At 48.2% G+C, this 15,394-nt stretch overlaps 1 protein-coding gene across 2 annotated transcripts in view; it reads right to left on the reverse strand.

Moving 5' to 3' along the window:
* Positions 1-349: 349 nt before the first annotated feature.
* The window catches only part of SLC4A5 (solute carrier family 4 member 5), a 128,288-nt gene continuing 113,243 nt past the window's right edge, over positions 350-15,394 (reverse strand). Inside the window, exons 23-28 of one of the 2 annotated variants that reach the window (XM_057308948.1) lie at positions 10,566-10,634; positions 9,733-9,906; positions 7,188-7,343; positions 5,332-5,416; positions 4,245-4,312; positions 2,284-2,305 (exon numbers count right to left, since the gene is read on the reverse strand). In XM_057308948.1, the coding sequence (XP_057164931.1) occupies positions 4,278-4,312; positions 5,332-5,416; positions 7,188-7,343; positions 9,733-9,906; positions 10,566-10,634 (519 nt within the window). In that variant the 3' untranslated portion in view covers positions 2,284-2,305; positions 4,245-4,277. Of the gene's footprint in view, positions 2,306-4,244; positions 4,313-5,331; positions 5,417-7,187; positions 7,344-9,732; positions 9,907-10,565; positions 10,635-15,394 lie in introns of both variants that reach the window. The other variant, XM_057308947.1, reaches the window with a different exon arrangement.

A 15,394-nucleotide genomic window follows, 5' to 3' on the forward strand; every position in this document is an offset into this window, starting at 1 on the left:
TATACAATTATTTTTTCAGTGTGTGTGTTTGATTTGACAGATAGGAAAGTATTTGCTGTGCACATTTTGAGGCTGGGATAGGTCCCTGTGTATCCTCTGTTCTCTACCAGGGCTGAGTATTTTGGCTTCCAAGCAGATCCCCCTGCTCCTGCTCCAGGCAGCTTGAGGTAGAAAGAAAAGAACAATGGGGAGCTGACTTCCTCCTTCTGCCAGCTGCCTTTATTCTTTTGATAGTTTCCTGGAGATGAAAGAGGATAGTTTGCTGGAGATGTTTTTGTAAGTGAGGTTTAGCTCATGTCCACATCCCATGTTTGCTGACTTGACCAAAATTATTAAACATGGAGCAAGGTGAGCAGACAGGGTTAAGTTTTATTGAATTATAGTTACAAGTGGAATTCTGACCTGCTACATGGAGACGTAACAATGTCAACCTGTTAAAAGCTGTCAAAATTAAAATGTTCATGTATATACAAAATATAAATGACATAATAAGGTGAAAGTTACAGTGATCAATTTACAGCAACAAAAAATTAACATTGTAGTTTCCAACTTGATTAATCAAGCACATTTACTCCGGAATCCATAACATTTCTACAGTTTAATTTGGACAAAGTGCTATTGGAAATCAGCCAAGTTTTAAAACTGAAATGTTAAGGGTCGATTGTTAGATCTCCCAGGATTGGTGCAGCTGAAGATAGAGAATTTATCCTTAAATTCAGGGGATGGTTCTGGATTAGTGAGCAGCTAAGTCATTTTGCTGCAATCAGTACAGCAGGAGAAGTTTAGAGCTTTACCTCTTGGCAGTATCCCTTGGAAGGGAGCTCTGAGATTTACTTAATCAACACAGTTTTCTAGGGACCAGGCACTGTATGAAGCTCTGAGGATCGCAAACACAATTAGCTGTCCTCGTACCCAAAGTGTTGATGCTCTAGTGTCATTTGTCTTTTTAAAAAACAGAAAAGAACGAAGAAAAAAAAGCACCTGCTTTGGTCATCATGAGTAAACGTAGTAACTAACCGAAGTGATTTCCTTGAGATTCAAATCCATAGTTGTTTCGGAGAAAGTACATGTCAGCTGCGTTGTGGCTGTCAGGCACATAGTAGGTGTTGAATAAACAAGGTTGGTGTTTGGTAAGTGGGGATTAAAGATAGACTGGTAGTAAGTTTCATGAGGAAGGGTTTGCTTATTGAGTTATTAATCTACCCAACTTCCAATCGTTCCTTTAAAGTACTAATCTAATACTGCAAAGTTATAATCATTTTACATTAGCGCTGCTTAACACGCAGTGGACCTGTGGGTGGGCGTTTGACTTTGGGAGCAAGGCCACTGAAAACCTGCAGGAAGGACCTACCCGAGGGTGGAAGGAAGTCTTACTCTGGATGTGGAAGACCAGTGATATTAACTTAAAGGATCATTTTGTTGAGATAATGTGGTTGAAAGTTTCATTTTAACAAGAGCGATTTTATTTTGAAAATGTGCCCACTTTCATGTGTTGGTTCTTTCATTAGCAGACTTTGGGAACTGGCTTTTCAGTCTGGGGACGCTCCAGTCACACTTCTGTGCTGGCCCAGGGCCCACAACGCATGCAGATGGCGCAGACTTGCCACAGGAGCCTTAGAAAGCTGCACGAGATGGGAAGGGAAGATAGGGCCTTCTATGCATTTCTTACTATGCCAAGTTGCAAAACAAATTTTCCAACTTTGGTCTACTGAAGTATGAGCGTTTCAGTGGTTTGTTCAAGACCATCTAGATACTTTAAAATCTAAGCTTTAAAAAAAAATCTAACTGGTATTTGTTTCAATAAAAATTTACTATTGCCCCCTTTATCTCAGCTATATTTTAGGGGGCAAGCATTGTTTTCATTTCAAGAAACGTTACAATTTCTATCCTGGACTGCATTTTAAAATAAGGTACCATGTTTCCGTTGGTTGTTTTCATAACTACAGAAAGGAGGAGACAGCTTTGCACGTAAGTAGTACTTTTCATCCACAGATCAGTTTCCTATCGGAATGACTCCAGCTGTTTGGCAAATAAGGAAACCGGCTCAGAAGTTCAGGGGTCTGGCCCAGACCGCACAGTGACAATGCAACCGTGCCCTCCCACGGTGAAGCTGAAGCCCTGTCTGGGGGCAGCTGTGTCCTAGAGGGTGGTCTCGCCATCAGTTTCTCTTCCGTATCTGTCCACGTCTGTGAAGTCACAGTCTGACTCCATTTCTATCTTCACCTGTGGCACCATGAACACTGGGCTCTGTGAATAGTTGAAAGCAGGTGAAGCTGGACAGGAAATTCTGAAGTGCAGTGTGATGCTGGATGAGAAAAAGAGGGAAAGAAGAGGGCGTTATCTAGTACTTGGTGTTTTCCACGCTCTCGCCCGGAGCAGGGCTCTAAAGCAAGTGGTTTGGTCCTGGCTTAGGAACTGAACACGTCAAGGTAGCGAGCGGCATCCTCTGCGCCTGGCCTGCGGCTGTGCTTGCTGAGCTAGTCTCGCCAGGGGCCTCAGCCCGGTTTTCACATTGCTGCCAAGGCGAGCTTTCTGGATCACAGATCTGTCTGTGATTCCCACCGTTCAAGAGGTAGAATCCAAGCTCCTTAGTGTGGCCACACAGGGCCTTCTACTTTGCACTCCTATTTCTGATTTGACTGCCTGTCCAGCCCAGCAGTCTTCACTGTGGGTCTACTTTCAAATGGTATTTCAGGATTGTTCCCACTGCCTGAAATGCCCTTCTTTTGTCTCTTTTCTTCTTTATTCTGCGCACCTGGCAGACTCCCATGTATCGTTCTTGGACTCTCAAGATAAGGCCGATCCCCCCCTCAGACACTGTCCTTTCTCTTATGTGTGCTCCATTGTTCTCGGCTCGCGGAGCCGTAAGTCTTTGTTCGAAGGCCTGTCTTTCTAGACCCCCAGGGATTAAGCATCATGCCTGGGGAATCTCGGATGCTTAACCTTTGTTAAACTAGATCATGTTGCTGAGCCTTTTCCTTCACTGAAACGGACCTGTTCAGTGGTCTCCTTCCACCTACTTACACAGAGCTGGTGAAACACCAGTGCAGCTGTACCATGTTTGTATGTGGAAATGCCCCATCCTGGTCCATATTTTCTCTCCATGGACTGAAATTGGAGCAATTAGAGGTTCGATTTGGTGTAGGCTACTTAAAAATGAAAATAAATCAGGATAGACTGCTTTTCTCCCAACACCCTCATATATAAAATCAGTGGCATTCGTGTAACGGCGTAGGAACCCTGACTGGGGAGGTAGGATGAGAAGGCAGGCGGCGATGTAATTTGGACGTGTGACACTCCTAGGCTAGAGTGCCCTTGGGTCTGCTGTACGGGGGCTTGTTACGACGTCCCGTCTCATCCTGGCAATGTGCTAACAACTTTGACTTCTTAGACGATCTCATTCATGTTTTCTAAAATCTCGTGGATGACTGCATCTAAGCCCGGAGGTTATTCTGCCTGTAGCCTTGGGCTAGCCTGTGCCTTTGCTCGTGTGTGATGTAGTACAGTGATTCCCATCCCGTTTAGGGCACCACGTAGGGGCGCCCTACCATCTTCTCCAGTAAGAGCTGAGGCTGACTTTCTCTTCTATTTTTGAGCCCTCCTTGTTTTCAGTCATCAAGTTGTCCACTTTTTTCATGGCTTCTCATTAACAACACTAAGGTATCACAGTTGGCACAGGGGCCCCTGGAAACTAGGCCTGGAATCCTTTCTTGACTATTCTCTCCATTTTTTTTTTTTTAAAGTAATCTCTATGCCCGACCTGGGGCCTGAACTCACTATTCCGAGATCAAGAGTCGCACGCTCCACTTAATCTTTGATGTTTAGTTAGGCTTCTGACCTTTCCTAATTAACCATGCTAGTACTTTATTCCACAAAGTACTGGAGTACCTAGTGTTGATCTTTGAGCTCAGTTATCCTGGCATTCAATAATGTATACTTCAGTCATATGTGGTTTTTCTCTATATTGTTTTCCCCCCAGTGTTTTCAGTTTTACATAGTATTTTGTAATTTCCTTTTCTAAAGTAGAATACCTTCGTGTATTGTAATCATGTTATGTCAGTAAGAGGACAGATTTGTTACTTGACACCAATAATCAGGTCTGACCCCCTCTGTCTCCCAAGGTGGACCGGCAAAGGCGTTTTACTGAGACACTGGCTAACCTGGGAAATCCTAGTCCCTCCACCCTCCTGGCCACTGCTTAGTCTCTTATCTAATACCCAAGGAGTCTAGCCCACGGCCATTACCTTCGGTCGAGTTCTGAGTCACTGAAGGAAGAATCAGAATGAGTAACTCCAACTGGAAGATCTTTTTCCTGGCAGGAAAATGACAACGTCAGTTGTGGAGCAGGTTTGAGGAGGATGCTGGAGAAGACCTTTCTCTAAACCCAACAGCCAACACTACGGAAGAGGAAATCAGGGGCCTCACAGATTGCTTCTGGCTCAGTTACTCCTTCCCCAGAGGGCTGTCAGCCAGCATAGGTGGGTGTGGGGCAGGGCCAGGGCCAGGGAAGAGTGAGAAAGGGTGATGGAAGTATACAAATGGGAAAGAGAGTTAGCAACTAAAAAAGAGGTACTAATGACGGAGATGTGGTGGGAAGCCCCTCAAGGGCCCTGGCAGGAGCCTAATCTGGGTCTTTTAGCAAAGTGGCAAGCTCTGCATTAAGACCACCGAGATGAGGACTCAAGCGGGATCTTTCTGATTACTCCAAGGATAGGCTATGGTCTTGATGACAAGACCGCCCTCCGGTAGGGAGCTGAAGCTGGGAGGGGGTAAAGGCAGCCACCGAATCCCCCAGGATCTTTGTAAGCAATGCCCAATCCCTCCCAGGCAGCCTCCCTTTCAGCAGTTAGTCATCCAGAATCACAGCCCAACCACTAGGACCTTCCAATTTATGATCCAAATGCTTTGCTGCCTGTTTCTCTAAAGGGGACAGCTCAGCTTGGATTTGAACCCTCAATCATTTTCAACAACCACTGGAAAGCATGGGAGGCTCAGCAGGTCATGTTTGGATCGATGTGGTCTGACACAATGCAAGAGAGGGCCAGATGGTGCCACCGGCATCAGGAGGTACCAGGGGAAAGGAAAGAATGAGGGGCTTTGCCTAAATGGAAGTGAAGCTTGATCTGGCATCTGCAGGATTTGATTTGGGGATTCCACTGGTTGAAGTCTGAATCCTTGTGGCCCAGTTCTCACTGAACTCTGCCTACCACAGGAGTCCTCTAGCATCTAAGACCATTAGGTCCCCCTGAGTTAAAGATGGAAGTTCCTTGGAGGAAGAGGTGGAGAATTAGTAGTAAGTAGGAAGGGAGAGACACCATGTGTTTTACTTACTGGCAATGCAGTGGATACCATTTTGGGAATCTGATTGGACACTTTCCATGGGAATCTTTATAACTGAGGGAGGAGGGAACTGGGGCTGGAGAGAAACAGTGGGAAAAGCTGATAAACACCACCAATTCAACAGCTTTGACTCTCTTGCCAAGTTGGAAAATACATGCATCCACAATGTGCCAACCACCAATCCTCTCTACATCCAGTCTAAACAGGGTGCCGCAAATCCTCTGGGGCTCACTGAGGGGCAATCACAGTTAGCCTGCTGTCCTAAACAGGACAGAACTCTTCCAGGAACATTACTGATCAGAACAGTTTCAACTGTCACAGTAACCAATCTCTCAGGAGTGAATCTCACACTATAGCTGCTGTTGCTGTAAAGACGTGTAAAATGAATTTGTGCAAATTGAATCCCATTTTTCCACTGAATATATCATGCTTTTCCCCAACCCTGAAATAGTTCCTGGCACGTGGTAGCCACACAAATATTTATTGAATGAATCAATGAAAGAGTAAGCATTTGTCTTTAAAAGGCACTTAGATTCTCAGTTTCTTTGTTCTCAAGTCCTGTCTTTGCAAACCATCTAAATTGTCAATGAAAAACATGTGAATGAATGATGGGCCTCTTCCTACCTGGAAGAGGAAAGCAATTAAGGACAGGGGAGTTTGGATCTATCACTACCATCAGAAGATGATTTGATTGCCACCAATCAGCCAGCAAATGAACAGCTTTGATCTGCAAAAGGCAAAACCACTAGGATGGTTCAGGTGGATACAGGGATGTGGGTTCAGGTCAGGCCTGGGAGAACGGGAGCCAGGCATGTGGCTAGATGGCATGGACAGCTTAGCATATTAGAAATGATCACATTCAAAGTCAGGAACAGGGGGCGCCTGGGTGGCTCAGTCAGTGAAGTGTCTGCCTTCAGCTCAGGTCATGATCTCAGGGTCCTGGGATCTAGGCCTGCATCTGGCTCCCTGCTCAGCCGGAAGCCTGCTTTTCCCTCTGCCCCTCCCCCCACTCATGCTCTCTCTCAAATGAATAAAATCTTTAAAATAATAATAAAATGAAAAATCAGGAATGGTTTTCTTAATTCCCTTTTAGACATTTAGCCATATGTCCATCTTGGGTGAACCACTTCCCTTTTGGAGGACCGTTTCATCATCTGTAATGAGTACTTGAACTAGACAATCTTTCTGCTTCACATTTTGTGAACTCTAAGTCTGGACTGGCTTCCTGTCTGTTGACTCCCTGTTTTGGGGGTGGGATGGGGAGGAAGCATGAGAGAAGAGTAGATGGGGCAACCAGGTGGTCCCCAGCATCTGGGGAATGTAGCCACCCTCCTTCCAGTGAGGACATGCCTCTCTCCCCACCTTCTTCCCTAATACCCCAGGGGCAGGCAAACCTTGTTCCCAGTCCTTCCACCTGTCCAGGAGTCCAGTCTACTAATTGGTGCCCATCAGACTCTTCCCCTGAGACCTACTCCATTCTTTGGAGGTCGGTCCTCATAACCTCCCCCATGATGGAGCTGAGTCTTCTGCCCTGTTCCATCAAGGACCTGCCCTGCTGTTGATAACGGCCCCAGGAGCTCACAGAAATGGGAAAGAATGGGTGTGGCAACCAGCCTTTCCTTGGGTTGGGGGCGGGGGGCTCATTCACTATGGCCCACGCTGAGGATACTCCCATAAGCAGACAAACTCTCAGCACCCCACACCAACACAGGCAGAAGCCTCAGCTCATCCCAGACTAGGCCCAGGTGATCACAGCTGGCCACCTGACCTGGGCAGAAGTGGAGGTGATCACAGCTGGCCACCTGACTTGGTCTCTTCCCTCAGCCCTGGCCTCACATTCTCCCCACCTCCTCATCACTGTCTTCATGGGTCCCTTTCCTTCTCTTCTTCTTCTTATCTGTCTCCTTCTTCTCCTTCTCTGGAAGGATGTTGTCAATCCAGGCCAGATCGTGCTGGGAGAAGATGAGGTCCAGAAGCCTTCGAACAATGATGAGGCCCAGGATCTGTGGGGAGAGTTCAGAGAAAACCATGGGCTCAAGGATCCAAACTCAGACAGTTTTTTCTCCCTCAGCTATGTTTAGGAACTTTCTCTGGTATCTTTGGAGCCATCTCAAGAGCTCTGACAAAGCATCATTTACCACCTGCCCAGCTTGGTTCCTCTCATCTGGCCTTTCCTCAGTTGAGTGGCAAAGCCTACCAATGAGCCAGGGGACAGAGCCTGTGATAGCTGAGGTGGGGGAGCCAGGCAGAGACCAAGGGCCACAGAACTACAGTTATTCTTTAAATCTGTGATCCTCAAACTTGAGCTTCCATCAAAACACCTGGAGGGCTGTTAACACATACACTGCTGGGGGCTACCCCCAGAGGTTCTGCGTCAGCAGGTCTGGCGTGGGGCCCGAGAATCTGCATCTCTAATAAGTTTCCTAGGAGATGCTGATACTTCAGCATCAGAGACCATGCTCTGAGACCCACTGTCCCTCTGTCCCTATTTCTGAGAGCTGCCAATCTCTCTGTTAACAAGTATAAAGTACACTGAATAAAGTGTACTGGGATATCAGGAATTTTTACAGTAAACTCTAGAAAGTTTGGTTCTGTTCAGCATACACAAATTAAGGGGGGAAAAATGTGTGCTTTGGGGAAGGATTAAATACTGGCCTTTTAACAAACTCAATGGGCCCAGGGTAACTAGTTATAAATATTGCCCCTTCACTCCCAAGAACCAGCCACTAAGTGAAGTCAGGGAGAAAACCAGCCAGGATTTAACTCTGGTTCCTCACTGACCTGCTTCTTGGGAGCAAGTAGAGGTTGAGAGCTGGACAGACCTGGGTTTTAAAAATCCTGGCTCTGGGGCGCCTGGGTAGCGCAGTCGTTAAAGCATCTGCCTTCGGCTCAGGGCGTGATCCTGGCGATCCGGGATCGAGTCCCACATCAGGCTCTTCCGCTATGAGCCTGCTTCTTCCTCTCCCACTCCCCCTGCTGTGTTCCCTCTCTCGCTGGCTGTCTCTCTGTCACATAAATAAATAAAATCTTTAAAAAATAAAAAATAAAAAATAAAAAAAAAATAAAAATCCTGGCTCTGAAAACAAATTAGTGGTTGCTAGGGGCAGGGGTGGGAAGAAGCACTGTCTGTATAGAAATGGCATGAGTGGGGGGCTCCTGGGGGGCTCAGTCAGTTAAGTGTCCCACTCTTGATATCAGCCCAGGGTTGTGAGATCGAGCCCCCTGTCGGGCTCTGTGAGAGGCATGGAGCCTGCTTAAGAGTCTCCCTCTGCCCCCTCCCCCTTGCTCCTGCTGTTGCACATATGTGCTCACTCACTTTCTCTCAAAAAAGAAAAGAAATGGCTTGAGGGAATTTTAGGCGTGACGGAACTGTTCTGTATCATGACTGTGGCTGTGGAACCACTAACCTGTGCATTTGTTTTTTTGTGTGTGTGTGTTTTTTAAAGATTTTATTTATTTATTCGACAGAGAGAGACAGCCAGCGAGAGAGGGAACACAAGCAGGGGGAGTGGGAGAGGAAGAAGCAGGCTCATAGCGGAAGAGCCTGATGTGGGGCTCGATCCCATAACGCCAGGATCACACCCTGAGCTGAAGGCAGACGCTTAACCGCTGTGCCACCCGGGTGCCCCAACCTGTGCATTTGTTAAAACTCATAGAACCACAGAGTGAATTTTACTGCATGTAAATTTTTAAAAAATCAATAGGGGGAGGGTATGGATCTTGGCTCAGGTCCTTTCGGTTGTGCGGTTTGGGTCACTCACACATGCTCTCGGAGCCTCAGTTTTCTCACCTGTAAAATGGGGTAGTAGTACTTCAAGGCTGCTGTGGACTAAATGAAACAGCACTCCACACATGCTAATCGTGCCCATAATTTCCTTTCCTTTCCTCTTGTTACCGCTAAACCCCATGAGGGCCCTGTTGGAGGGGACCCATTCCCTTTCCCTGGAGTGGTGGTTCCCAACCTTGACTGCACATTTATGCTCACTTGCAGACTTACTACAGGCACCAATGCCTCGGTGTCATGGACAGATACTGATTTAACTGATCTGGGGTGAGGCCCGGGAACAAGTTTGAAAAGCTCCCAAGTGATTCCAATGGTCACCCAGGGTTGAGAATCCCAGGTGGGCATATTTCAAATCCTGCCTCTCTGTCCTCACTTTGGCCCCCAGTCCAGCCCTGTACGCTTTCCCGAAGCATTAGCCCACAGGCTCCTGCACTGTCCCCCAATACCCCCCTCTCTATCTGGCCTGGTCTCATGACCCGAATCTTGTTCTGTGCTTGCCTCTGTGACCCTGAGAGAGGCGGGCCATCTGTGACGGCGGATCTCCCCGCCGGGGACGCCTGCCCAGGCCCAATTGGCCGAGCAGGATGGGGAGCCCGCGCCCACCTTACCATGACCGGGAAGATAATGGCGGCCATCGTGGACTTGAGGATCCAGAGCACCGCCAGGCAGAGTATCTGCACCAGCGTGAAGAGGTGGATCCGGCGCAGGGGCACGTGCCGCAGGAAGGCGTGGTCCGGCTGGTGCTTGGCCGGCATCAGGAAGAGCTTGCAGCGTTCCCAGAACTGGTGGAGGGCGCGAGCTCAGCCAGGCAGTGGGGACCCCGCGAGGGAGGGGGCCCTGCTGGGGGCTTGGGACTGCGGGAAGGGGTGGTGCGGTGGGGTCTCATAGAAGGTAGCCCCTTGTCCGGACTAAGAATGCACCGGAGGGGGACTGCAGGTCTAGGAAGACACACAGGGAGCCCTTAGGGGAGGAGGCCTGAGCCCTGTCTGTGGGGCACAGGCCTGAAGCCGGCCACAAATGGACACTGCCCCCATTCAAGGAAAATGCAACTAATTGCAACACAAAGATATCCAAGACATCTGGTGTATCCTGCTAAATAAAGAACAAAACAAAAGAAAACATTTTCTTCTGCTGGAGTTGCCTTAGAGAAGAAGAGAGATGTAGTGAAAGGCTCACTGGAGTCAGCCCCATCGGTGTTGTGAATCATGAGCCTTTCCCTCGTCTGTAAACTAGGTTTCACGGCACCTATTACACAGATCTCATTACAGAACATCTGTGAAGGGCCTGGCATAGTGATTTTACTTGGCACACAGTATATGGTAGTATCTTTATCACCCTTATTCTTCCGCTGAACTGGGAAAGGAAGCACTTGGGGTTTTGGTAATATGGCAGCAGACGTGGAGAGCTGACTCCGGGGCTCTGTGGGGTGGGGAGAGCTTACCTGGATGCCATTCAGGGAGGCCACGCCCATGTAGAGGAAGACTCCATACAGCACGGGCATGGGGATGTACTGAAAATGAGAGAGGGAAGCAGAGCTTTGGACTGGGTCTTTGCCCGGGGCGGGCTGTTGGCCACCCTGTTCTGTATGACAGCATCTGCCAAGTCACAGAGGCAGCCTGGCCTGCCTTGGCTTTCCCCAAGCCATGAAGGAGCTGGATGTTTAGGGGAACTGAGCCTCTGAGAGCAGATCTGGAGCCAGTGTTGGTGGGGAGGGCTGTCCTGCCCCCTTCTCTTTATGCAGCTGCTCCCCCAGCCTAGACGCCCTGCTGTCCTGCTTCTGTCCCTGCAGCAGCCATGTGGTTTGGCTGAAGACACACCTTCTGGGACGTAAGAAAGCTCCATAGAAACCCCCTGCTTGTTCTTGTCAGCTCCTTTCCCCTCCCAGCCCCAGCTGAGGACCCCACAAAGCTGTATTGCTCTGGGAATCTTTATTGAGCTGACCTCCCTCAGCAGAGCACGTGCTGATTAACAAGAATTACATACCCTACACAATTGGATTTAAAAAAGAAACAAAACAGATGTGCATAGGTAAACCAACCACCACTAATTGCCAACTAATGGCTAATGGTCTGGTGGGCATCTTTCCTTCTGATCATGCTCACAGGTAACTTGTTAGCTTTTTCAAAAATTGGACCATATCACTCATACTGTTCTACAATCATCATTATGACTCTTTAGAAGCCTTTTGAGGTATTTATCCAGTCTCTTTAAGCTATATTTCTGCTTCTTTCATTCTTCCCCCTCCCCCACTTTTTTCTTTTTTCTCTTTCTTTCCCTCTTTCTTTTTTTTTTCTCTCTCTCTCTCTCTCTCTTTCTTTCTTTCTTTCTTTCTTCCTTTCTTTCTTTCTTTCTTTCTTAAGATTTTATTTATTTGACAGAGAGACAGCCAGCGAGAGAGGGAACACAAGCAGGGGGAGTGGGAGAGGAAGAAGCAGGCTCCCAGCAGAGGAGCCCGATGTGGGGCTTGATCCCAGAACGCCGTGATCACACCCTGAGCCGAAGGCAGATGCTTAACGACCGCGCCACCCAGGCGCCCTCTTTCTTTTTGAGAGAGAGAGAGAGCAAGGGGCCACGGGTGGGGCAGAGGGAGAGGGAGAGAGAGAATATTTTTTTTTAAAAGATTTTATTTATTTATTCGACAGAGATAGAGACAGCCAGCGAGAGAGGGAACACAAGCAGGGGGAGTGGGAGAGGAAGAAGCAGGCTCATAGCAGAAGAGCCTGATGTGGGGCTCGATCCCAGATCGCTGGGACCACGCCCTGAGCCGAAGGCAGACGCTTAACCGCTGTGCCACCCAGGCACCCCGAGAGAGAGAATCTTAAGCAGACTCCATGTCATGCCCAATGTAGACCCCAATGTGGGGCTCAATCTCACAACCCTGAGATCATGACCTGCACTGAAATCAAGAATCGGATGCTCAACCAACTGAGCCGCCCAGCACCCCCTCCTCCTTCCCTTTATCTGCCCCTTTGACATGTGCCACTGTGAACAAGGCTCTGCCTCGGTTCCAGGGCAGTCATGTTGGAACACGTGGGAAATACAAAGTCCTGTGCTCAACTTTAAGATGCCACTTAGGATGTCCAATAAATAAGTAACCTCTTTTAACATAAGTTAGACTGGGTTCATTTTTTAAACACAAACCATGATTCGGACCCATATGCTGTAAACCTCAATCCAAGACATTTGATCTTAAAGTAAAGAAGGGAAATATGGGCCACTGCTTCATTCCATTTGTATGTGGGTTATGAGATTTTTTGCCCAGTTATGAAACAAAGTAAAAATTCCCATGAACACTATCCTAATCATTCTCAAAATGTGGGAGCAATTGAGAGAGAAATAAAATCTTTTTTTCCCTAAGATTTTATTTATTTATTTGAGAGAGAAAGCAAGTGAGAGAGAGCACAAGTGGGGTAGGGGGCAGAGGGAGAGGAAGAAACAGGCTCCCTCCTGAGCAAGGAAGCCCAACATGGGGCTTGATCCCAGGACCCTGGGATCTTGACCTGAGCCAAGGGCAGACACTTAACCATCTGAGCCACCTGGGTGGCCCACAAAATAAAATCTTAGATAAAAGACTTAGCTATAGTCTGTAATAACACAAATTCTAGATGGCTTAAAACTTCCCTTTGGACCTCATGAGGAGAACTGGGCTAAGTGTTAGAGAATTTGCAGTTATCCATGCCTGATTGAAAAGTCACCCTTCAACCCTAGGAAAATATCTCCTGTCCTGTCATTTGCAGATTCAAACAGCTTGCTTGGCAAATCCCAAAGGTCCATGACATCACACTGACAAGTGATGGGGCTGTGATCTAGAATTCTAGATTAATCCACACAAATCTTCCTAGGATCCCCACAGAAAGCCCTTTTCAAACATTAATGAAACAGTAAAATGGCAAAAAAGGTGCCTCTAGTGTTAGTTTTTTACTCTATGTTGGAGGAGTTGACAATGATCACAATCCCACAAACATAAGGACATTGCAGCCTTCCCATATGATTTGCAGCTGAGACCATGAGAACACCTCATGGGGATCAGAGGGGGAGCTTCTGATATGGCCAGGGGTTCCCCTGAGGCAGAATGCTGAAACCCACGGTCCTGAAGAACAGCGGCAAGGTGCGAGCAAAACATGAACAGAACAGGACAACCCCTCAGGGCTTGGGAAGGACCAGGGATCTGCAGAACAGAGTGTGTAAGGTGTTTATGCCACCTGTCAGAAACGTGGCCACCTCATCCTCCAACGCCCTCACTTGGCAAGATAACCGAAACTTTGCAGATTGGTGATGACAGGGCTGAAGATCATCACTGATCCTCTAGCACTAAAAATCACTGTGTCTCAATCAGTACAACCATCCACTGAGAGAGAAATTTCATCCCTTACTGCTCAAAGTGTGATCTTTGGACCACCATTACTGGCATTGCCTGTGAGCTTGTTAAAAATGGAGAATTTTGGCCTACAGGAGGGGAGTTAAGATGGCGGAGGAGTAGGGGACCCCTTTTTCAGCCGGTCCCCTGAGTCGAGCTGGATAGGTACCAGACCAGCCTAAACAACCACGGAACCAGCCAGAGACGCAGGAAGATGCATCTGGATCTCTACAAATGAACATCTCCAGCGCTGAGTATTGAGGTACAAAGCAGGGAGCCGTGAAACCGCGCACAGATATCGGAAGATAAACGGAAGGGGGAGGGAGCCGCCGCGTTCGGGCGCCGGGAAGCGGTAGCCAGCTGCACGGGGGAGCGGGCGGACTCGCGGACGCACCCGTGAGAGAGCGGACTGAGACCGTGAGCCGGGGAACACGCGACCAGACTGAAACGGAGCTCGGAGCTCCTGTGTGCTCACTGGAACCAGGCTGAGACCGGGAGCTCCGGGAGCGCGTGGGGGCGGCTGGCGGCTGGCAGCGTTAGAAACACAAAGGACAGAGACGCGCCGGCCCTGGAAGTGAGGGCTGGGACGCTGGGTGTGGGGCGCACATCCCGGGACACTGCAGGGTTGAGCAGCACCAACAGAAACAGAGTTAAAGTGGCCAGAACCTCAGTGGAGAACGGTCTGCAATCCCTCTGTTCTGAGACAGAGGCTGAGATTCGGCCACTGCTGCTCTGACTCTCAGAAGAGGCACAGCAAACCCCCAGGGAAAGCCGCCAGAGAACAAAAGCCTGGAAATACAGGCTCACAGTGTGCCCATCCCCATCCCCCCTCGCAGGGGACACGGAGACTCTACCCAAACGGGGCTGCCTGAGTATCGGCGCGGCAGGCCCCTCCCCCAGAAGACAGGCTGAAATATCAAGAAGCCCACATCCCTAAGATCCCTATAAAACAAGGGCGCATGGCCTGGGTCCTGGTCAATAATTTGGGCTCTGGACAACCCCGCAACCTCTCCTCATCAGAATGACGAGAAGGAGAAATCCCCCCCCAGCAGAGAAAAGACAATGAGTCTGTGGCCTCTGCCACAGAACTAATGGATATGGATATAACCAAATTATCAGATATGGAATTCAGAGTAACAATGGTCAAGATGATGTGTAGACTTGAAAAAAGTATTAACAAAAATTTTAATGAGAATATGGAATCTCTAAGGGTGGAAATGAGAGTGAATCTGGCAGAAATTAAAAATTCTATGAGCCAAATGCAGTCAAAACTAGAGGCTCTGACGGCCAGGGTGAATGAGGCAGAAGAACGTATCAGCGAATTGGAGGATGGGTTAGTAGAAGAGAAAGCTAAAATAGAATCTGGACTGAAAAAAATCCATTCTCATGAATGTAGGTTACGGGAGATTACTGACTCAATGAAACGTCCAATGTCAGAATCATCAGCATCCTCGAGAGGGTGGAGAAAAACAGAGGTCTAGAAGAGATATTTGAACAAATTGTAGCTGAAAACTTCCCTAACTAGCAAGGGAAACAAACATTCGTGTCCAAGAGGCAGAGAGGACCTCTCCCAAGCTCAACCACGACAAACCTACACCACGTCACGTCATAGTGCAATTCGCAAATATTAGATCCAAGGATACAGTATTGAAAGCAGCCAGGGCAAAGAAATTTCTCATGTACCAAGGCAAAGGTATCAGAATTACATCAGACCTGTCTACACAGACCTGGAATGAGAGAAAGGGTTGGGGGGGCATTTTTAAAGTTCTTTCAGAGAAAAACATGCAGCCAAGGATCCTTTATCCAGCAAGGCTGTCATTCAGAGTTGATGGAGAAATAGGGGTGCCTGGGTAGTGCAGTCATTAAGCGTCTGCCTTCGGCTCAGGGCGTGATCCCAGCGTTCCGGGATCAAG

The sequence above is a fragment of the Ursus arctos genome, unplaced genomic scaffold, assembly GCF_023065955.2.
Source record: "Ursus arctos isolate Adak ecotype North America unplaced genomic scaffold, UrsArc2.0 scaffold_8, whole genome shotgun sequence".
In the NCBI taxonomy this organism is placed as follows: Eukaryota; Metazoa; Chordata; class Mammalia; order Carnivora; family Ursidae; genus Ursus; species Ursus arctos.